At 45.5% G+C, this 23,995-nt stretch overlaps 1 protein-coding gene across 1 annotated transcript; it reads left to right on the forward strand.

Annotated features, from left to right (window-relative positions):
- Nucleotides 1–9,907: 9,907 nt before the first annotated feature.
- Nucleotides 9,908–20,508, forward strand: LOC310955410 (solute carrier family 2, facilitated glucose transporter member 1-like; the record flags this gene model as incomplete). The annotated part of the gene is given in 11 exon segments (XM_083925229.1): nucleotides 9,908–9,919; nucleotides 12,328–12,432; nucleotides 13,118–13,278; nucleotides 14,346–14,475; nucleotides 15,704–15,851; nucleotides 15,854–15,865; nucleotides 17,954–18,141; nucleotides 18,791–18,895; nucleotides 18,992–19,090; nucleotides 19,881–20,084; nucleotides 20,185–20,508. Coding segments are annotated over 11 exon segments (1,488 nt in total).
- Nucleotides 20,509–23,995: the final 3,487 nt, after the last annotated feature.

Below are 23,995 nucleotides of genomic sequence, written 5' to 3' on the forward strand. Positions count from 1 at the left end.
ATATAATGTTACTGTGAACCTGCGCTGTAGTTTGTCCTGCTTTATATTTGATGTTGATTCAAACTAGTTTGCAGACCCTGGACGTGAAATACCAAAACAATCGATATGTTAGAGCCTTGGCTGTGTGCATCATATCTGTGACGGTCGAGAGGTCTTCTTAAAAGTGACAGAGACTCCACAGTTTACCTCTCCGGGAACCAGCACCTCATCACGGTGGAGAGGTTTGTGTGTCCCTGTGAACCTGAGGGCAGTGTTGTCTGGAGCCTAGTGCTCCTGGTGGGGTCTCCTATGGCCTGAGTGGTCTCCGGTCATGGGAGACCACTCAGGACTCTATGCACAAACGAGGAAGAAGAAGAGAGACCCTGCTCGGAGAGGTGGTTCAGGATCATCTGGTAAGGATGAACCCTGGGCGCCTCCCTAGGGAGGTGTTCCAGGCACGTCCAGCTGGGAGGAGGCCTCGGGGAAGACCCAGGACCAGGTGGAGAGATTAGATCTCCACACTGGCCTGGGAACGCCTCAGGATCCCCCAGTTAGAGCTGGTTAATGTGGCCCGGGAAAGGGAAGTTTGGGGTCCCCTGCTAAAGCTGCTGCCCCTGAGACCCGACCCCGGATAAGAGGCTGAAGATGAGATGAGATGACTCCACAGTTTAGTTGAATGGTCAGATATTAAATATTAATGTCAGGATCACTTTTATTCACACGTCCTGATGGAGGCAGTAAAGCAGAAGAGGAACCTGACAGGTGAGGACAAACGTCTTTTTTAGTCTTGTCTCTTGATTCTGTTTCTTTGATGTTAATGTGGAAATGGAAATGTGAGATGGAAGCAAACAAAAGAGCATAAGGCAGAAATTAAAGGTACGATTGGACAACTTTATTGTCATGGCACAACATACAGGAGAGAGTCGGTTCAGTGGACCAGTGAACAACCAGTCTGGACGCCAAAGACCACTCCACTGACCACGAGCTTCAGCGTCCCTCGTGGTGACCACCAGCAGTCCGTGTTTAGGCTCCGTGGTCCGCGGACAGACCACTGAATTGGCTGCAGACCCCGTCACTTTGGATCATGGCAGATTCATCCGCAGGTGTAGTTTTCCCAGTTTGCATTCATTTACATCAGTGACACATTCAGGGACGTACTCTGAGACAATGGGCCCCTGGGCACAAACGTGTAAGAGGCCCCCCACTCTGTCTACACAGGAACAAGAGACCTGAATTCAAAGAGTCTACTTTTAGTTTTACATCTCCTTCTAGTGGTTTTGCTTTCTTTTTTTTTGTCATTTAGCATCATTTTGTGGTGGTTTTGCATCTTTTTAAGCCATTTTGCATCTTTTTGTGGTGGTTTTGCATCTTTTTTAGTCATTTTGCATCTTTTTGTGGTGGTTTTGCATTTTTTTAAGCCATTTTGCATCTTTTTGTGGTGGTTTTGCATCTTTTTTAGTCATTTTGCATCTTTTTGTGGTGGTCTTGCATCTATTTTCAGTCATTTTGCATCTTTTTGTGGTTGTTTTGCATCTATTTTCAGTCATTTTGCATCTTTTTGTTGTGGTTTTGCAGCTATTTTCAGTCATTTAGCATCTTTTTGTGGTGGTTTTGCATCTATTTTTAATCATTTTGCATCTTTTTGTGATGGTTTTGCATCTTTTTTTAGACTACGTTTTTAAGACTTTAGGTTTTCGTCATTTTGTTTCTCTCTGTGGTCATTTTACATTTATTTTGTTTGTCTCTGTCATTGTCATTTGTCTATTTTCAGTCATTTACCATCTCTTTGTGGTCGTTTTGCATCCCTGTAGTAATGTTTTGTCTCTTTATGTCATTTTTGGTAATTTTGTGTATATATCTGCTCATTTAGCGTCTCTTTGTGGTCCCTTTGTCGGGTTTTCCTAAAAACGTCTTATGAGTCAGGGCCCCTGGCGTTATCGGCCCCTGGTAGCCCTGATCAGTAATCCATTCGTGGTTACATTACATTCATTTAGCTGACACTTTGTTCCAAAGAACTATAAGTGCAATCAGCCACGAAGACACCACCCAAAAGTCCAAGAATCATGCAAGTACTTTTTTTGAATGTGTGTTTCTGATTCATGGAGCGAGCTGCCTCAGTGTCCACTCTCGACCTTGGCACCAAAACCTCCCTGTATTTCCATTTAATCAAAAAATGTGTTGAACATTAACGTCACTGATCAAATTGAGTTGTTCCAAACTCTTCCTGGCACGGCTGAAATCTGCTCCATTCGTTGCATAATCGTTTGACACAAACCTCCGTGATGCGCCACCGTCAGCTGACTTTCCCTCATCTGTGTCACGAGTGAATCCTGAGACACGAGGAGCTGCGGTGCGCGCATTATTTCATACATTCAGTTCGTATTTCACTTTAATCTGGACGGTTGTTCACGAGCTATCATCATCTGCAAACACGGGAAAATAAAAGGTTTAAAAAGCAATCACTTCTTCTACAGCCATAGCATCATCTGAGCTGCACCGCGTGACCCCTCGTTGCCTCAGTAACGGAGCGCGTTGCATCAGCATCCGCAGCATCAGCATCCAGCAGCTCCCGTCAAGGTCGCCAGCGAGAGGCATCATGGGAAGGCGTGGACGACACACCAGAGCGCGAGGGAAGGGAGGGGAGGGGAGAGAGGGAGGGGGGGTCACAATCATCTTCTCACGACCCTCGGGATCTGCGCATGCGCCCGCGTTTTCGTCACCCAAGCTGACCAAGTAAAGCGAATAAAGGCTGCAGCCATTATAGGACACGGACGCCGCCTCGCCTCACGGGACGCGGAGATGATGCACGAGAGTTTCTGCACGTAAAGAGAAGCGGAGGGGCGTGGCCACGTCACAGCATCCCAGCATCCCCGTTTCTCATAGGTCGACGGGAGCAGGAGTAATAAAAACAATTGCGTGCGGTTCTCCTCGCAGCGGCTCCCGTGATCCCAGAGAAAAGGAGGGAGGCACTGCTGCAACACGCCGAGGCTCCTCGTCCGCGACCGTGTGTGTCACGACAGGTGAGCGGCACTTTTACTGCCCCGTTTGCGCAGCTTTTGCACGTTTTAAGGTCTTTTTTGTCTGTGAGAATCCACTGTTTTGCTCCAGTTTGACCGACACAGAAAGATTAACCATCACATAGTCATCTGTATTTATTTCCTGTAATTTAGAGCTTCAGGTGTGAGCTGTAAAAGGCGTGATCCCGGTTATTAGTGAGTTCTTTGCTGATGTGAAGGACAGAGGAAGTGTCGTGTCCTGTCCATGGTCCTGTGCTGGCGGAGCCGGCCGGTACCACGGACAGCGCCTAACGCGGTGCGCTTCTTTTCTCCCGCAGCTGAGCGCGCCGCCGGGCGGGGTCCGCAGAGCTCCAGACCACCACCTGAAGATCTCCTTTCTGTCCTCATCCTTCAGCTGTGTTAAAAAAGAAAATCCCCGATAATCACCCAGCTCCATATCAGGAGATGGAAGGGCAGGTACGTGGTTTTTACCTCTTCATCGTTTCTGTTGAGACGCAATCAGGAGGTGCTTTTTTAGCTTTATTTGATTTTATTATGGCAACTTTTGACTCCACAGTTCAGTGTGGTGGTGATTTTTGGGTAATGCAGGTTTCTACAGTGAGTGTCAGCAGAGAAGAGCTGTGTGGGCGGTCTGTGTGTGTCTGTGTGTGTGTGTGTGTGTGTGTGTGTGTGTGTGTGTGTGTGTGTGTCTGCATCTATATATGTATGTATGTATGCCATGAGTCACCCAGGAGCTCTGCAGATGTGTGCCTGAGAGACACATTCATATGAGCTGTGTATGTTTGCGATGGTTGTCAGGACGCGTGCTTGACTTTAGGTGAAGTGTGTTGTCTGTCTGTGTTGTGAGGATGAACGTGCAGCTTGTTGCTTGATTCTCCAGAATATCTGAATATCTACGAAGACCAAACCATTTCCCAGAAAAACACAATACATTTCCCTGTTATTCAAGCAGGCAGTGTGTCAGTGTCGACTGTGGGATTCAGATTATTTCTATGTCTTTATTTAACCTTTAAGAGAGTCCCACTGAGATTAATGCATGCTTGGTTTTAGGTGGCGTGGGGTGTGTCTGTGTTGTGAGGATGAATGTGCAGCTTGTTGCTCGACTCTCCTGAATATTTACGAGGCCCAAAACTGTCTCTGAGACAGAGAGAGAACAAAACAAGACATTTCCCTGTTATTCAAGCAGGCAGTGTGTCAGTGTCGAGATTCAGATTATTTCTATATCTTTATTTAACCTTTAAGAGATTAAGGATCTCTTTTTTTAAGGGAAACCTGAACGAATACAAACACAAAAAGAGACACAAGCCATAGGAAGAAGGTCAATCAAAGGTAACTCACAAACGACTCATTTACAACACAAGGTCAATTAAAAATACATAAATAAAACACCATATCAATTTAAATGCATTGAGCAGGATTCATTCCCTGAGTTTCCATGACAACACTGATGCTCTTTTTCCAGTGGGGCAGAAAGCAAAGTGTTTGCTTTATGACGAGGATCAAGGTTCAGGGAAGTTGTGTTGGTTGTGAAAGGAAATGTCAGTTTGCAGCGTGCTCCTGGGCGCTGCCGAGGTGCTGTTGAGCAAGGCACCGAACCAGTGGCAGCTCTGACATCTCTCCATTAATTGCATGTATATAGGTCCTGTCTGTGCATGTGTGTGTATTTCGGGCCTGTGTGTGTGTAACATGATTAATAACAGAGTGAAAAATTGAAATTCCCTTGCAGGATTAATAAAAGTAATTCATCTTCTTCTTAGGTTTTAGGATTTATTTATTTAGCACAATTTAAAAAGAATACACAAATACTGACAAAGAAGAGAAATAACACACGGTGCAGGAAGAGGCAGAAAACCCAGTGGGCTGATTTGAAGCCTCCACCTAAATAATGTTAGAATTTCACATTATTATAAAGAAACACAAAATTAACATACACAAATAAAAAGTACATAAAGAAATAACAAGTTAATGGTAACAAACAAATAATAACATACAATATAAAAGCAAAGAAAAGATTTGATTTCTCTTCTTCTTCTTCTTCTTCTTCTTCTTCTTCTTCTTCTTACAATAATAATATATAGCATAAAATAATACATTGGGCGGCAGTAGCTCAGTCCATAGGTGACTCGGCGGGGAAACGGAGGTGGCTGGAGAGGTGCCAGTTCATCTCCTGGGCACTGCCAAGGTGCTGTTGAGCAAGGCACCGAACCCCAACTGCTCAGGCCGCTGAGCCATTGGCAGCCCCCTCGCTCTGAGTTATGTACACTTATTTTTGCCTGTTTTTATACTTCATGCACTTTCGAGGGCCTTTAACATCCTGCAGCACTAGCAGCACCTTTTTTGTGTTTGTATGCATCGTCGTTATGTATTACCGTATTTTCCGCACTATAAGCGCACCTAAAAACCTTCAAATGTCTCAAAGTGCGCCTTATAATGCGGTGCTCCTTATATATGGACCAATATTGAGCCACAACAGGTCTCGCAACTACGGTGAGCAGCCGCCGACTCTGTTTTCCCCGTAGAAGAAGTAACGCGCGGTGCATGTTGAGATATACGACTGCGTGAAGCGTGCCGTTTCATTTCCATGTGTGTGTTTGTGTAAAGAGCCCAAAATGGCTCCTGTTAAGAGACACGCTTACGACGCAGAGTTTACACTCAAGGCCATTAGTCACGCAGTAGAACACAGGAATAGAGCAGCAGCCAGAGAGTTGAACATGAACCGATCAATGGTGCTGGAGTGGAGGAAGCAACAAGACGACCTGCGCCGAGTGAAGAAGACTAAACAGAGTTTAGAGGGAACAGAGCGAGACGGCTGCAGCTGGAGGACAAACTCCAGCAGTGGGTTGTTGAACAGAGAGCAGCAAGTAGAAGTGTCCGTACAATCACTGTTCCACTGAAGGCAACAGCGCTAGCACGCTAACTTAGCATCAATGAATTTAGAGGCGGTCCTTAACGTAACCCCAGCCTCGACTGTAGCGTCTGTTCTATGCGCCTTATAATGCGGTGCGCCTTATAGTGCGGAAAATACGGTACTTTATTGCTTTGATGTAAAGCACGTTGGGTACCGTATGGCTGTTGTAAAGGGCCATACAATTAAAATTTGATTGATTGATTGATTGATTGATTCCTCTCTGAATAGACTTATAGTTTAGTGTGACAGATGTGTGTCATTGTGTTGCCACCTCTTTATCCCTTCCTGTCGTGCTCTGACTCGACGTCCTGCTCTTATCGCCCGTGCTGAATATCGATCATCCATACGTGACCCTCGTGCTAAAATCCAGCCTGAGCTGTGCATCCAATCCCTCCCCCAAAACAGCTCGATACGCTGACCCTTGCTCCCGGCTTCATTCGAAAGTTGAGCTAATTGTCTCTCTCAGGAGAAACGCTGCCGGCTGGATGTAGGTCAGATGCGTCCACACCCACATGCATCGTTGCGGCACACAAGCAGGAGGGTTCGTTTAGTTTGCAAGACCCTGCTCTGCATGTGTGCGTGCGTGCATGGTTATTTTTCTAGCAGCCTGTGTCAATAAAAGTGTCACCTCCAGGCTGTTTCCATAGAGACAAAGGGAATAAGAAGAAGGGAGGGGAGGCGAGGGTAGACGCAGAGGGAGAAGAGTGATGGAGAGAGAGCTTCATTGAGACAAGGAGAAAGATGACGTTGTTGTTTAGAGGTAAATTATGAGTGTGGAGTTTCAGGAAGGACGATTAGATGAGTCACGGCCGTCACCTGAGTCGTGCACGCGGTAACGTTATCGTACTGGAAGCACCTGTGGGTCTGTGACTGTTTATAAATGTGTCCATGTGCAGACAGCAGGGGGGGGAAATCACTTTTGTTTTGGTCAAACGAGTGAGTGAGTGTTTCTGATTGGATTTGTCACCAGGGACACCGGTTACCACAGTAACGCAGCATCTGTTCAGCAAGTGTGGGTGCTGCAACAGGCGGCTGCTCACACGGAAGTTCGTCTGGAGCTTCAGTGCACGGTCTTATGAGACGTCCGCAGCTAGTAACACTAGATGGATAGATGGATAGATGGATAGATGGATAGATGGATAGATGGATGGATAGATAGATGGATAGATAGATAGATAGATAGATAGATAGATAGATAGATAGATAGATAGATAGATAGATAGATAGATAGATAGATAGATAGATAGATAGATAGATAGATAGATGGATAGATAGATAACTTTATTTATCCCTGAGGGGAAATGAGGTCATCGTAGCAGCGGTACAAGACAATCAGAAGTACAAAAAATAAAATACAAAATATAAACTACAATAAGAGTACAGTATCGCAGATAAACACTATATTACAATGTACTATGTGGATTTTAAGGTGCAAGATAAAGAGAGAAAGGTGCATTTCAGTGATAGGTCACTTTGAATAATGTGAGTTTGTTCCCTGAGCGTTGCTGTGCAGCGTTGTACAGTCTGACGGCAGCAGGTAGGAATGATTCCCTGAGCCGTTCTTTACATTACACACTAAAATGTAATCGATCCTTATCTGAAACGTTTTGGGTGCAGTCATGTGACTTTCTACTGAGTCACTGTGACTTGACAAAAAACAGAGACAGACAGCTGATGAGGAACTTAAAAAAACAAACTGTAAAGAATAATGGCGCTAAGTCACTGTTGTTTCAATGCTGCACTGAGCTAACGAGGGAAACATTTAGCGTTTATTAAACCCACTGAGTCATCTGGCGTCCACCTGCAGTGACACAGAGCCCGTTAGAAATCTGCAGTTTTCCCTTAAAGGTTCGGGTTCATTATTTTTATTTGTTCACTTTTTTAGCTTTTTATATCATTCTGCAGCTTCCCAGTAAAAATCCTCATGCTTTAAAATCCAAATATTCACATCTGGGCCAGAGTAAGTATGTTTTTGAGGCAAAACGCTGCCATCCTGTCTAAAAACCCTTTCTCACGTGACCTGATGAAGGTTCCCACAGGATGACGTTGCTTCATTACAGTGTAGTGGTGTAGTACAGTACAGTCATTATATAATAACAGCGTTATCTATTATCAATACCTCAGTTCTGAACATGTACGCCTTCAAATGTCATTGCAATATGTCTTAACTGGTTGTTATCAATGAAAATATCAAAATTTTTAAAGACAAAAGTCCGTATTTGGTCTCCATTTTAGAGAGATACACAACAAGAGCGGTCAGGACTGTGTGTGTGTGTGTGTGTGTGTGTGTGTGTGTGTGTGTGTGTGTGTGTGTGTGTGTGTGTGTGTGTGTGTGTGTGTGTGTGTGTGTGTGTGTGTGTGTGTGTGTGTGTGTGTGTGTGTGTGTGTGTGTGTGTGTGTGTGTGTGTGTGTGTGTGTGTGTGTGTGTGTGTGTGTGTGTGTGTGTGTGTGTGTGTGTGTGTGTGTGTGTGTGTGTGTGTGTGTGTGTGTGTGTGTGTGTGTGTGTGTGTGTGTGTGTGTGTGTGTGTGAGAGCTCACCGGATTATTGATCGCTCACTAATGTCACCGAGATCCTCAGGGAACGTATGCAAAAGAAGGGAGGCAGGAAAACAGTGAAAAGGCTGTGGATTTCATTAACAATGAGAGCTGGAAAACAAGATTCACTCAATGAATGCTGAGAGAGGAATCGTTCAAAGAAGAAGAATATGGTCGGCTAACGCCAAGAGCAGGACGGAGACCCCGAAGGTCTCGTGAGCGCACAATATTCAGTGTGAAGACTGACTTTTATTCCTCTTCATAAGCAAGTATCTCGATGAAGACTTCTGCCTAAATATGGAGCGCTGTACACACTTTTCTCACAAAACGCTGCTTTGGAACTGAAAACATCAGCTTCAAGATTCAAGATTCAAGATTCAAGAAGCTTTATCTCTCATCTTCAGCGTCTTATCCGGGGTCGGGTCGCGGGGGCAGCAGCTCCAGCAGGGGACCCCAAACTTCCCTTTCCCGGGCCACATTAACCAGCTCTAACTGGGGGATCAGGATCATCTAGTAAGGATGAACCCTGGGCGCCTCCCTAGGGAGGTGTTCCAGGCACGTCCAGCTGGGAGGAGGCCTCGGGGAAGACCCAGGACCAGGTGGAGAGATTAGATCTCCACACTGGCCTGGGAACGCCTCAGGATCCCCCAGTTAGAGCTGGTTAATGTGGCCCGGGAAAGGGAAGTTTGGGGTCCCCTGCTAAAGCTGCTGCCCCCGAGACCTGACCCCGGATAAGAGGCTGAAGATGAGATGAGATGATGATATAAAGTAACATTTGCTCAGGACGCAGAGTCTCCAAAGTTCCTCACCTGACCTGTAGATGAATTAAAGAGTTTGACGGCCACCGGGAGAAAAGACTTCCTCCGGCGTTCAGTGTGACACCGGGGGAGAATGAGTCTGTGGCTGAAGGTGCTTCTGCTGGAGGTCAGCAGCTGGTGGAGAGGGTGAGAGTTGTTATCAGCTTCATGTTTCGAAAAATCACTCTGAGATTTTTGAACGCTTCCACTTTGACCTTCAGATCATTTCCACACATATTTCTCTCTCCTCCTCTTATTGGTCCTGCGCGGCCGACGCCCTCCTGGCTACAATGAGTCCTGAGAAGTGCGGCCTATGCTAATATTACCTGACCTCGCTCTAATGTTGTCGCACCAAGGGCGGTGGATCAGCTGAGGCCTCTCCGGGTCTCTGTACTGTCTCATATAACAGACGCAGATTCTGCCCCGTCAGCAGCCGGCCTCTTTATTATTACACACCTCAGCAGAAACAAAGACACAGTGGCCTAATTTCTGCTGCCGTGACTCAGTTTGACCTGCGAGGATTTTCATACGTGGGATTAATCACGGAGTTTAATAATCTTTGACCTTCATCGACCTCTGGGTGCCGCAGTGTGAGAAAACATGCAGAAGGAAAAGTGAAGTTTGAGTAATCACGAGCCCTACTGCGCAGAGTCTGGCTGAGCGATTACAACATGGCGGCGCCCGTATCCAGGATGTTTGGCTTCACTTTCGTACATTGGGAGGAAGTGGAGACACATTTTGCATCCTTAGAGATATTTGTCGGCTCCTTGTTAAAGTGAAATCATGGCGTAAAATCCTCCCATGGTCTTATCCTGCGATATCTAGGACAGTGGTTAACAGTGATTAGCTTGTTGCAGCACGGTGAAGGCATTCAAAGGTCTTTTTTAACCACTAATGCTGCTGAAAATAACAGCAAACCTCTGCAGCAGCATGAGAAGAGTCCCTACACACACAACAAAGCACCAACAACGTAGTTAGTGAACCCGCTGGTCGTTTTGAGTCTTTCTGTGTTCGTTTTGAGTCTTTCTATGTTCGTTTTGAGTCTTTCTCTGGTCGTTTTGAGTCTTTCTCTGGTCGTTTTGAGTCTTTCTCTGGTCGTTTTGAGTCTTTCTATGTTCGTTTTGAGTCTTTCTCTGGTCGTTTTGAGTCTTTCTCTGGTCGTTTTGAGTCTTTCTGTGGTCGTTTTGAGTCTTTCTGTGTTCGTTTTGAGTCTTTCTGTGGTCGTTTTGAGTCTTTCTGTGGTCGTTTTGAGTCTCTCTGTGGTAGTTTTGAATCTTTCTGTGGTCTTTTTGAGTATTTCTGTGTTCGTTTTGAGTCTTTATGTGTTCGTTTTGAGTCTTTCTGTGGTCGTTTTGCATCTTTCTGTGGTCGTTTTGAGTCTTTCTCTGGTCGTTTTGAGTCTTTCTCTGGTCGTTTTGAGTCTATCTCTGGTCATTTTGAGTCTTTCTGTGATTGTTTTGAATCTTTCTGTGGTCGTTTTGAGTCTTTCTGTGATTGTTTTGAATCTTTCTGTGGTCGTTTTGAGTCTTTCTCTGGTCGTTTTGAGCCTTTCTGTGGTCGTTTTGAATCTTTCTATGGTCGTTTTGAGCCTTTCTGTGGTCGTTTTGAATCTTTCTATGGTCGTTTTGAATCTTTCTATGGTCGTTTTGAGTCTTTCTGTGGTTGTTTTGAGTCTTTCTCTGGTCGTTTTGAATCTTCTGCAGCAGCATGAGAAGAGTCCCTACACACAAAACAAAGCAGCAACAGCGTAGTTAGTGAAGCCAGAGTTTATTAAAAGAGTGTTTTAAAGACTTACCTACTGGCCCCTGTACCAGCTCCTCTCATAGTAAAGTCCATTACAGTGGATTACCAAAGTCAATCCCAAAGGAAGGAGCCCATTGGTGCTTTGTTGTGTGTGTAGGGACTCTTCTCATGCTGCTGCAGAGGTTTGCTGTTATTTTGACATATGTTGACATGATTTACATAAGGAGCTGATGTGTCGTAGTGATGTCAGTGTAAAAAGGACGAGTGCCCGTGTGTTTGTGTGTAGTCTGAGCGTGAGTTCACTGTTTGATACCGGATACTGTCCCCCGTCTCCACTGCAGCTTTAATGCATCTGTTCACTCACTGCAATTATGGGAAATCTCATTATGAGCTCAGATTTCACATTTTTATGTCTCTCTCCTCCTCCTCCTCTTCCTCCTCCTCTCTTCTTCTTCCTCCTCCCCCTCCTCCTCTTCCTCTTCCTCCCCCTCCTCCTCCTCTTCCTCCTCATCCTCTTCCTCCTCATCCTCCTACTCCTCCTCCCCCTCGTCCTCCCCCTCCTCGTCCTCCTCGTCCTCCTCCTCCTCCTCCTCCTCCTCCTCCTCCTCCTCTTCCTCCCCCTCCTCGTCCTCCTCCTCCTCCCCCTCCACTTCCTCCTCGTCCTCCTCCCCCTCCTCATCCTCCTCCTCCTCTTCCTCCTCATCCTCCTACTCCTCCTCGTCCTCCTCCTCCCCCTCCTCCTCCTCCTCCTCCTCCTCCTCCTCCCCCTCCACTTCCTCCTCGTCCTCCTCCCCCTCCTCATCCTCCTCCTCCTCCTCCTCCTACTCCTCCTCCCCCTCATCCTCCTACTCCTCCTCCCCCTCCCCCTCCACTTCCTCCTCATCCTCCTCCTCCTCTTCCTCCTCATCCTCCTCCTCCTCTTCCTCCTCATCCTCCTACTCCTCCTCCCCCTCGCCCTCCCCCTCCTCGTCCTCCTCCTCCCCCTCCTCATCCTCCTCCTCTCTTCCTCCTCTTCCTCCTCCTCCCCCCCCTCCTCCTCTTCCCCCTCCTCCCCTCCTCCTCCTCCCCCTCCTCCCCCTCCTCCTCCTCCTCCCCCTCCTCCCCCTCCTCCTCCTCTTCCTCCTCATCCTCCTACTCCCCCCCCCTCCTCGTCCTCCTCCTCCCCCTCCTCTTCCTCTTCCTCTTCCTCCTCCTCCTCCTCCTCCTCCTCCTCCTTCTCCTCCTCCTCCTCCTCGTCCTCCTCCTCCTCCTCCTCCTCCTCCCCCCCCTCCCCCTCCTCCTCTTCCTCCTCCTCCTCCTCCTCGTCTTCCTCCTCCTCCTCCTCCTCCTCCTCTCCTCTTCCTCACAGCAGCAGAAGCAGGTGACAGGTTATCTCCTGTTCTCTTTGGGCACCGCCGTCATCGGTTCTCTGCAGTTTGGTTACAACACCGGAGTCATCAATGCTCCGGAGCAGGTCGGTGATTATTAACGACAGGTGTTTGTTTATATGGAGTCACAGAGGTGCCTTTAAAATAATTAATGATAATGTGGAAATGTAAAGAGGAATAAATAAAAGTATACATGTGGAAATAAAACGACAAATTACACAATTTAAAAGAATGATTTTATTTATATTATTTGTTATATAACATTTTTTAATAGTTCATTTATGTCTGTATATATTTATATGATTAAAACATATATTATTATTATTATTATTATATAGTATAAATTACTCCATTTTTTACTTCTTTTTTACATTATTTTTGTATGTGATGTATTATTTATTGGTGCTTTTCTTTTCCTTTCAAAATAAATTAACAAATAAATGTTAAAACAATGTTTTTAAATTTTGGAAATTATATAATCTATTTGATATTTATTTATTATATTTATTTTTTTATTATTTTATTCATTCTCTTTATAATTCCTTATTTATTAAATCTTCTCACAATTCATCGAGTAACGACATTGTTTGATACCATGATGTGTTTATATTGTCTCTAATTTGATGTCACAGACTCCTAGAAAGGAAATACTGCATACGTTTTAAAATTCAACATCTGTTTGAATAAGTTTGGCATATAAACAAGTTTGGATTAGTTTATTTAAGTTTATGTCATTTGATTTATCTCTCTATCACGTTTGTCTGCCATCAGAAACTCCGCTCTTTCTTCAACAACACCTGGGTCGAGCGTTATGGCGTGCCCATCGACCCCGGCGTCTGCACCATCGTGTGGAGCATCGCCGTCTCCGTCTTCAGCGTGGGCGGCATGGTGGGCTCCTTCAGCGTGGGCGTTATGGCGAACCGCTTCGGCAGGTGGGAACTAAATTTGTTCAATATATAATGAAAGCTAAACCTTTTTATTTGTCCTCGTCATCAGGTTCTTTCAGAAACATTCAAAGTCAGCACGAGTGAGGGGAAAGGAGCCAGTTGAGGTGGTTCAGGATCATCTGGTAAGGATGAACCCTGGGCGCCTCCCTAGGGAGGTGTTCCAGGCACGTCCAGCTGGGAGGAGGCCTCGGGGAAGACCCAGGACCAGGTGGAGAGATTAGATCTCCACACTGGCCTGGGAACGCCTCAGGATCCCCCAGTTAGAGCTGGTTAATGTGGCCCGGGAAAGGGAAGTTTGGGGTCCCCTGCTAAAGCTGCTGCCCCCGCGACCAACAGCGTAGTTAGTGAAGCCAGAGTTTATTAAAGAGTGTTTTAAAGACTTACCTACTGGCCCCTGTATCAGCTCCTCTCATAGTAAAGTCCATTACAGTGGATTACCAAAGTCAATCCCAAAGGAAGGAGCCCATTGCTGCTTTGTAGTGTGTGTAGGGACTCTTCTCATGCTGCTGCAGAGGTTTGCTGTTATTTTCAGCAGCATTAGTGGTTAAAAAAGACCTTTGAATGCCTTCACCGTACTGCCCCGAGCTAATCACCGTTAGCCAGGTCCGGCTGTTAGCGACTCTCCCGGATTTCTATGTTAATAGTTGTTACAAAAAAAACTGTCTCGGCGGCCCATTGATGCAGAAAAACCACGGGATTACACTTTAAGGCCCCAGATCCTGAAGAACATCATGGAAAAATCCGTGCTGTGAACGCATTTGGAGATTACTGCAAGAATTTAATTTTTCTGGCTATTGGACGCCGCACGCTTGTGTTGTGTAAAGTGCTCACAAACCGAATAATTAAAAGAATTAAACTTGAGCAAATAATTCATATAAAAAATGTTGAAATAGTCCTTTAAAAAGCTACTATATCCATCACTCAATGCACAAAAGACTAACGAAAAGCAGGAGCTCATACCCTCACGCGTGAACACACACGTAGCCTAAAAACATTAAAACCTATCTGTAAATTCTTAGACATGAAACTGAACCTCACGCACACTCAGGCAGGTCAATCCACCCGGACACACGTACGGTGATCCCTCAGTTAATCAATGAACGCGTCAGTCCTCCTCAACCTCACGGCCAGTTCTTCTTTACTCCTCTTTCAGACCATCTGTCCTGCTCTGTCCAGGATGTGGTCAGATGCGTACATGAACTGATGAAGGCCTCTTGGATGAGAGGTAAACGTCTTCCTAGACAAATAACCAAGCCAGTTGCTTTTGACTGAAATTGCTTTGGTGATACTAAGTTAGTCGTAAGATCTCCGACCAAGCAAACCTTATATTGACAGTTCAAATATACGAAAACCACAAAACCGCCGTCATAAAACGTGAGGTTCGTTGCTGCTGACCTGAAGCAGCAACGAACCTCACGTTTTATGACGGCGGTTTTGTGGTTTTCGTATATTTGAACTGTCAATATTAAGGTTTGCTTGGTCGGAGATCTTACGACTAACTTAGTATCACCAAAGCAATTTCAGTCAAAAGCAACTGGCTTGGTTATTTGTCTAGGAAGACGTTTCACCTCTCATCCAAGAGGCTTCATCAGTTCATGTACGCATCTGACCACATCCTGGACAGAGAGGACAGATGGTTTGAAAGAGGAGTAAAAGAAGCATCTATGCAAAAGTAGAGAAACCATCGCTAAACAGAGGAGGAGGTCTGAGACTCCACTTATCTCCAGTTTACAATGCTGCCCTTTCATCCCTTCATTCAACAATCTAACCTCAGAGAACAACTGTTCACAAATGGTCTCCTGCGACCCCAACGACTGTGGTTCAGACTCAATAGAGCACTAACCAAGTCCAGACCTACTTCCACCAACGACTGGACCAGGACCAGGACCAGCACTAAGGAAGTCCAGACCTACTTCCCACCAGCGACTGTCACTCTAACGACGGCGTTTCAGTGACATCATCAGCCTGTGAGAGGTTAAATACCTGGATCTCCACACCAGTTAGCTGGACCAGTCCCAGCCTGGTCCTGGTCCTGGTCCTGGTCCTGGTCCTGGTCCTGGTCCTGGTCCAGGTCCTGGTCCTGGTCCTGGTCCTGGTCAGATGCGTACATGAACTGATGAAGCCTCTTGGATGAGAGGTGAAACGTCTTCCTAGACAAATAACCAAGTCCAGTTGCTTTTGACTGAAATTGCTTTGAGGAGAACGACGACCTGGATGAATAATGTTAACTATTTAAACCGTTTATATGATACTTTAATCTAACTATTTTTAACATTTAACATTTTAACATTTAGTTGAGTTGGTTTATATAATCAGCACTGTCGTACTGCTACAATGCAGATTTTGCTGCAGATACATTATTTATCTAAGCTGTAACTCTGACACGGCTGTTGTGGCTCTTGGCGTTTAGATCTTCGGTCTGGAGGCTCTGCTGGGCTCAGACAAGCTGTGGCCCCTGCTGCTGGCCCTCACTGTGGCCCCTGCTGTGCTGCAGTGCATCCTGCTGCCCTTCTGTCCGGAGAGCCCTCGCTTCCTGCTCATCAACCTCAAACAGGAGGAGCAGCACGCAAAGGTAACGCACTAACTATCATAAAATAATACAACTGGGCGGCAGTAGCTCAGTCCATAGGTGACTCGGCTGGGAACCGGAGGGTAGGCGGTTTGAGTCCCTGTGTGGACCATGAATGGAGCGTGGACTGTTGGCTGGAGAGGTGCCAGTTCATCTCCTGGGCACTGCCTTCGGTGCTGTTGAGCAAGGCGACGAACCCCAACTGCTCGGGGCGCTGAGCCTTTGGCAGCCCCCTCGCTCTGACATCTCACCAGTAATTGCATGTATATAGGTCCTGTGTGTGTGTGTGTGTGTGTGTGTGTGTGTGTGTGTGTGTGTGTGTGTGTGTAACCTCTATAATAATAATAACAGAGTGAAAAATTCTTCTTCTTCTTCTTCTTCTTCTTCTTCTTCTTCTTCTTCTTCTTCTTCTTCTTCTTCTTCTTCTTCTTCTTCTTCTTCTTCTTCTTCTTCTTCTTCTTCTTCTTCTTCTTCTTCTTCTTCTTCTTCTTCTTCTTCTTCTTCTTCTTCTTCTTCTTCTTCACTGCTGCCTCTACTTACAAAAACACTTCTTCTACTAACGAGACCATTACTGCTGCAACTGCTGACAATCCACTGTTTGTGCTGACAAAAGTAGGAGAGAAAGATGAAGGAGAGAGAAAGAAAACAGGGAGACATCGTTAGTTACAGGTACGCCGGGTGAGATCAGGTGAGTCACGGTGACACTATAGCCTGAAGAGAAGAGTCTTTGAAAAGGCAGAAGGTTTTGGCAGCTGTTCAGCCCGCAGCCTGAGAGCCGGGGTCGACTCCGAGGCGCTGACCCACTTCTCCCTCACACCTCATCTGACACAAACAAAAGCAAACACCAGGCTCCACAGAGTCGCATCACAGCACTTTCGTTTGATATGATACGAAAACATGTGCACGGCATTTTCTATGATAACTTATGAATTATGACGTTCTATTTACAACGCAGTGAAACTGCGACCATCACGTGACCATGGCGGTTCAGTTTAGGCACCAAAACAACTTTATGGTCGTTACAGCTCTTATACTGTGTCACATGATATCCGTCTTTGCTCCGGACATAATTTCTATAGGAATACATTTGTGGATTACAAATTAATTAAAACATATAAATATATAAATTGTTTTTCGTCATTATCGAGAGGTAGTCAGGGAGTTTTTGAGTGAGTTAAAAGAAAGTTTCAGTAGAAAAGTGCATTTTAAAATTATACTATGTTCAATAGCTACACGGTGCTGTGGTGGTTAGCACTGTCGCCTCACAGCGAGAAGGTCTCTGGAGTTTGCATGTTGTCCCCGTGTCTGCGTGGGTTTTCTCCGGGTTCTCCGGTTTCCTCCCACAGTCCAAAGACGTGCAGGTGTTCGGTTCATTGATGACTCTAAATCACCCGTAGGTGTGAATGGTTGTCTGTCTCTGTTCGTCTCTATGTGTCCTGTGATAGACTGGCGTCCTGTCCAGGGTGGACCCTCCCAGCTGGGATTGGCTCCAGCCCCCCGGTTGAAGATGAATGAACGAACTATGTTCAATAAAATAATGTTCATGATAATCATTTCCTTTCAGCAGTTTGTTGTATTTTAGCTCTTAGTGAAAGCAGCCAAAGAGAGAACCGATCTCTTTCTTTGCAAGTAATATCATTAACGGGGCGTTCAACAACGTTATTGAATGTTTTTTGCTCATGTCGTGCAGCCCTCGTGTTCATATTACAGCTGCTTTCTCTTTCTCAACACAAAGAATCTGCTCTGCCTCGTGTTTTGGTTTCCGGAGCAAATAAAGCAGAAAGCAGCTCACTCTGAAATATAGGTCACTGCAGAGTTTTTGGATAATATTGTAATCGTTCTTGGTTTCTCCACGGAGTGTGTGTAGGGTTTTTATGAGATTATAACATCTTTAAAACAACTCTAATGGCATAAAGGTTTGTAGAACAATAGACTACAGAGACGACGAGAAGTAGCTCAAAATTGTCTTATTGTACACCTGCATCATGATCCTCAGTTACCGTATATATATGAATATACTTTTATGTATTGAACATTTGTTGAATATTTCTCTGTCAGAGTCATGAGGACATGTTGTGTTTGTGTCGACAGCACTGGTGCGCCTGCGTGGCAGCGAGGATGTGAGTAAAGACCTGCAGGAGATGAAGGAGGAGAGCGCCAAGATGGCCATGGAGAAGAAGGTGACCATCCCCGAGCTCTTCCGCTCCAGGGCGTACCGCCAGCCCCTCCTCATCGCCGTCATGCTGCAGCTCTCCCAGCAGCTGTCGGGGATCAACGCTGTGAGTCAGCAACAGGCAGCATGTCCACACACACACACACACACACACACACACGCACACACACACATACACACACATACACATAAACATACACTATATCTGGATTGTAAGGGGTGCATAAGTTCATGGGCCCTAACAAGTTTACACAAAACAACCAAAACGAACACGAAGAGACAAAAAATGACTTTAGGGATGAAAAACGACCACGTAGAGATACTAAATGACTGAAAATATACACAAAATGACCACATAGAGACGTAGACCACATAAAATGATGACAAAAGCATGCAAAATGATTAGAAATAGATATAAAATGACCACATAGAGACATAAATCACATACTATGATGACAAAAGCATGCAAAATGATTAGAAATGGATATAAAACGACGACATAGAAGCGTAAAATATTTAAAGATTGATGCAAAACCACCACACAAAGATGCAAAATGACAAAAAATGGATGCAAAACAATCAGACGTACAAAACGACTAAAAATGATCACAAGCAGAAACAAAAGTAGACTTTGAGTTAAGATGTCTTGTTCCTACATAGAGTGGGGGGCCTCTTACATGTCTGTGCCCAGGGGCCCGTCGGCTCAGAATCTGTCCATGGTCGTAAGCGTGACGTTCTGTGATTGTGTCTTTCAGGTGTTCTACTACTCGACGGGCATCTTTAAGTCCGCTGGCGTGAAACAGCCCATCTACGCCACCATCGGAGCCGGCATCGTCAACACCATCTTCACTGTCGTTTCCGTGAGTGACATCAATGTGATAGTCTTTGTTCCCGCGTGTGTGTGTGTGTGTGTGTGTTCAGCAGCACGTCACTGTGTCTGTCTGTCTGTCTTGCAGCTCTTCCTGGTGGAGAAGGCCGGGCGAAGGACTCTGCACCTCCTGGGACTGGGTGGCATGGCGATCAGCGCTGTGCTCATGACCGTCTCCCTCCTGCTGGTGAGTTCAGCTCCGTCATAGAGAAGAAGAGGAGCGGAGAGACAGCGGCTCCCACGTGCAGGCGTTAGACGATAGAGGAAACTTCATCAACGACCAAAGTTTACTTAAACACGGCATCTAAGGGCGCACTCACACTGTCCATCCGTCCCGTGCTCCGTGCTTTAGGGTCCTTGTCCCCCCCTCCAGGCCCGTTTGTACTCACACTACCTGGGCCTCAGCAAATGCTTCTTGCCGCCTATACGTTATCACGCCGTAACACGTCACACGCATTGATGACGTCATCGCGATGCGTCGCTTTGTTTACAAAAGTGTGCGGTCTTTTGGCCACAGAATGGAAAGCAGCGCAGAAAACATGGTAACGCATGGTCCGTCCTTCTTTTTTCTATGTCCCAACAGGCGCACATAAATAATCAGAACCGCCGTAGGCCACGGGCTCGTACACGTGCGCACGCTCGTGCTCGTACATGTGCAAACGTGCTTTACAAAAGCCCACCTCTCCCAAACGGGCCGTGGACGGCAACTGGCCGCTCCTAGGCGCGGTGCGGTTGCACTCACACTGGTCAAAGGAACTAGGCTTTACCCGTGAAGCGCGCTTGTGCACGGGACGGATGGACAGTGTGAGTGCGCCCTAAACCAAACTACACGCACATAAAATACAAAAATAATCACAACTCCTTCTGTGATATGTTGTTACAGCTACTTTTGAATGGCAGCTCAGCTATGTTGCATTTACATAACTTGATAATAACTTAACTTAAATATTTTTCTCTCCCTTTCTCTGTCTGAGCAGAAGGACATTCCCGTTATGAGCTACATGGCCATCATCGCCGTCATGCTGTTTGTAGCCATGTTTGAGCTTGGCCCCGGGCCAATCCCTTGGTTCATTGTGGCGGAGCTGTTCTCCCAGGGGCCCCGCCCAGCCGCCATGGCTGTGGCCGGCTGCTGCAATTGGACGGCCAACTTCCTGGTTGGAATGAGCTTCCCCAAACTAGTGGTGAGGGAGAGGCGATCGTCCTGGTTCTTATGTCCTTCTGAAGAACATGTGAGATCAAGTCTTTCTCCTAACCCCCGACTCCCCTCTGTTCTCCCCTCAGGAGCTGTGCGGGCCCTGGGTCTTCCTCATCTTCACGGCCTTCCTCATCCTCTTTTTCATCTTCACCTTCATTAAAGTCCCAGAGACGAGGGGCAAGACCTTCGATGAGATCGCCCAGTGCTTCGGCGGCGGCGGCGGCCCGCCTCTCGCCTCCTCGTCCGTCGAGGACCCTCCCGCGAGCGCCAGCACCGCCACGACGCTCCCCGCCTCACCGGTGAAGGAGAAGGTCCCGCTGGTGGAGGCGCCGTCAGCGGCTCCGCCTCCCGCGGCTGAGAACACGCCCCTTGAAGATAAATCCAAATCGACAGAGCAGGAGAGTGTGTAGAGCAGCTTTTTAGATACTTAACGGGTGAAGGGGGTTATAAATGAAGGAAGGATCAAACATAGAAACCATTTAATTTTCTAACTACTGAAAAATGAGCATTATCAACGTCTAGGCTCTGGCCTTTAAAAGGTCACGCTTCCTGCTTCCACGGTAACTCCTTAGACAGTCCCTCGACTTCCTTCTTTTAAATCCTCCCTTCCTAAACGGTGAAAAAGGGAAGCAGTCGCTGTTCAACTCTACAGGTTCAATCTACTGTACATTCCTAGGATTTAAGCTACTTTCATACAAAAAAAGGTTGAGTCTTTGTCAACACAGCTGCGTGTCTAGTCAGGACAGGGCGACGCTTTTGCAACATCGCCCGGTCGTGTTAATGAAGTTGTTTCTAACGGTCCAGGGTGAAATGTGCGGACTAGAGGCACAGTGTGTTGACGACGGCGCAGCCTTTCTGCAGGTGTCACCTCTGACTTCAGCTCCATGTCGTGTGAGTCAGGTGACGGGGATAGTGATGATGCACATTATTTTTTTATTCCTGTTTTTGTCGCGTTTTAGTGGGTAGCTGTAGTTTCATCTAGTGATATTTAATTAACTGTTGTTGATGTGTTCAAGTGTTCCTCAGATCACGGGTCTAAGAAGGGATTCTGCCTCCAGCTGTCGACCACGAGCCGACGCGCTGGAGAGCTTTTTTTTCGAGAAATGCCAAAGTACCGAACTTCAGTCGCCGACCGGTGAACACGTGTAACTTCAACGTGTTTCCTCCACGGTGGGAAATTAGCAGCAGCACTAAAGCTGTAATCCACAAGTTTATTTAACTTTGTTCCGGGGTTTTGCCTCGCGATGAAGTCGGTGCTCGGTTCAACATTTACGTTAACAAAATGTATCGTTAACCGGAGAATTTAGTCCGAAAATAACAAATTTCTACAGTAATAAACACATGGATTACATGTGAATTGTAGTGCGTTACTTTTCATAATTACACGTACAAACTATGAATTAAAAAGAGAGGCAAATACATTCATTTATAGTTAAATCTTGTGGATTACAGCTTTATTTTACTGTAAAATCATGACTGAAATTTGGGCCTTGCTAACGACCTGTTGACAAAACCATGTCGGCTGAATTGTTTCACACATATACGTTCACCGTAGGGAAACGTGCAATGCATATTTTATTTTGTTGAAGAAAAAAGAATGGTATTACATTAGATATTGATTTTTGTATAAAGTATATGAGTATATATATTTAAGTAGAGAGTTAGAATCGTAACGCTTTTCCGGACGAGCCCCCAAGTCGCAAAGAGCCGAGCGAGTCGGCAGAGGGCTTCGCCTGGCGCGGTAAAGCGCGACACTGTAAATCTCTACGCAGACGCACTTTGTTAACCTGATTAGCAGCGACGCATTAGAGCCACAGTCACTGATGTAGAAGTCAATCCAGAACTATATTCACTTGAGCGACTGCGTGCATCTGGTTATAAGAACAAATAGCAGTCGTATAAAATGTGCAATTAAAAAAGAAACCGCGGCGTAAACGATGTATGAGCTGATCGTGAAAAGGGGAAATTAAAGGGGAAGTGCTAATACTGTAAAAACGACGGGTTAACGACGTAAATGCTTCCTGTTTAATTAGAAGAACTAATCTTGTTCTTTTGTTTTTAGTTCATTATTTTTACATCAAGGAAGAAGATAAACTGTGGCGACCTGAGTTGTGTTGAAATCTACGGTAATCTGAGATAAATATTACGTTTAATCAAAATAAGGATTGTCTGAAATCCTCTTTATGAAATGACTGGCAGCAGGACTTATGGGAGTTCATATATAACCTGTGGACGCATTTAAAGCACCTTCAATTTAACAGATTGAAGATTTTCAAAAGATATTTAAGAGCTACCATGACGTATTAGGGTCATTGTAGGTAAACAATAATAATAATAATAATAAAGAAACTCTTAAATTCTCAGAGATTAAAGTCACAAATTCACAAGAGAAGAAAAACCTTCAAATATTCTAAAATACTAAATATACGTCCAGCTGGGAGGAGGCCTCGGGGAAGACCCAGGACCAGGTGGAGAGATTAGATCTCCACACTGGCCTGCGAACGCCTCGGGATCCCCCAGTTAGAGCTGGTTAATGTGGCCCGGGAAAGGGAAGTTTGGGGTCCCCTGCTAAAGCTGCTGCCCCCGAGACCCGACCCCGGATAAGAGGCTGAAGATGAGATGAGGTGAGATAAATATACGGTTAAATATGTGATTAAAATCAGAAATTTACAAGAAAAGAATCTAAAAAAAACAACCTTCAACGTTACACAGTGAAGTGTTTCTAGAACCTAAAAAAAAACACATTTATAAAGTTTTTTCTTGTTAATTTACCACAAATTTAAGGAAATTATCCACTTTTTTTAATCCCCTGGTAATTTTACGACTCTAATCTCTGATAATCTGAGTTTTTATCTCCATATTTGAATCCCCTCCTTTTGCTCCCTAACTTTTTTAATTGATTGTTTTTTACCTACAATAACACATTAATGTAAAAAGCAGAGTTGCTCTATTAAAACTGAATTAAAAGGCCCAAACTATGACATGAAGACTAAGATATAATGAAGCTTTGTTCATGTAAATGAGATCATTTATAGACTTGACGACCCGTGTCGGTAAGACAGCGACGAAAGGACATAAAGTACATAATAATATTAGAGTAAAGTTAGAAACGCCATGCTTTCTGGACGAGCCCCCAAGTCACGAACACTGTAAATCTCTATTTAGACGCGCTTTGTTAACCTGATACAGAAGAGCCACGGTCACTAATGTAGAAGTCAAAGCAAAGGACGTCGCGTGTCTGGAATTAAAGAAAAAAGACGACGGATTAACGTCTTTCCCTTTCGTTAGCTAGCAAACACTGAAGTATTCTTTCAATTAGAGATGCTCGATATTGGCTTTTCTGCCGATATCCGATATTCTGATATTGTCCAACCCTTAATTTCAGATACCGATATCACCCGATACGGATATATGCTGTTACTGTTCGTAGGTGACACTTGGAAATACTTCCAAACCACCGACATCTCATGCACCGGGCGAGCAAGCCTGTTAGCCACGGTTAGCAACCTACGAGTCTAGTGTGTTGTTGTTGTTAAACGTCATCGAGCACGCGCCTGTAAACGTCCAATGTTGCATTCATGCAGCCTCGGAAATGCTGAAGCCTACAGAAAAAACCTCGGTTGTAAAAACCCGATACGATAATTCCCGATATTACATTTTTAACTTATCGGACATCCCTAGATTCAATCGTTCATCGTGCACCGGACGAATCCGACCGTTTAAGGACTAAAAATCTGCCTTCAGGTCCAAATGTATTCGTGAGTCACTCCTGAAAATAACATTTTGGTGTGAAACTCTCCGATGCGCTCGCTTCCTTGTTCCACGTGTTTCAGAATAAGATGTTATTGTCGTGAATCAAACTCTGTCCGTGTCCCTGGCTTTATTTGTCGGCTCCGT

Source organism: Echiichthys vipera, assembly GCF_963691815.1.
Source record: "Echiichthys vipera genome assembly, chromosome: 13".
Lineage (NCBI taxonomy): Eukaryota > Metazoa > Chordata > Actinopteri > Perciformes > Trachinidae > Echiichthys > Echiichthys vipera.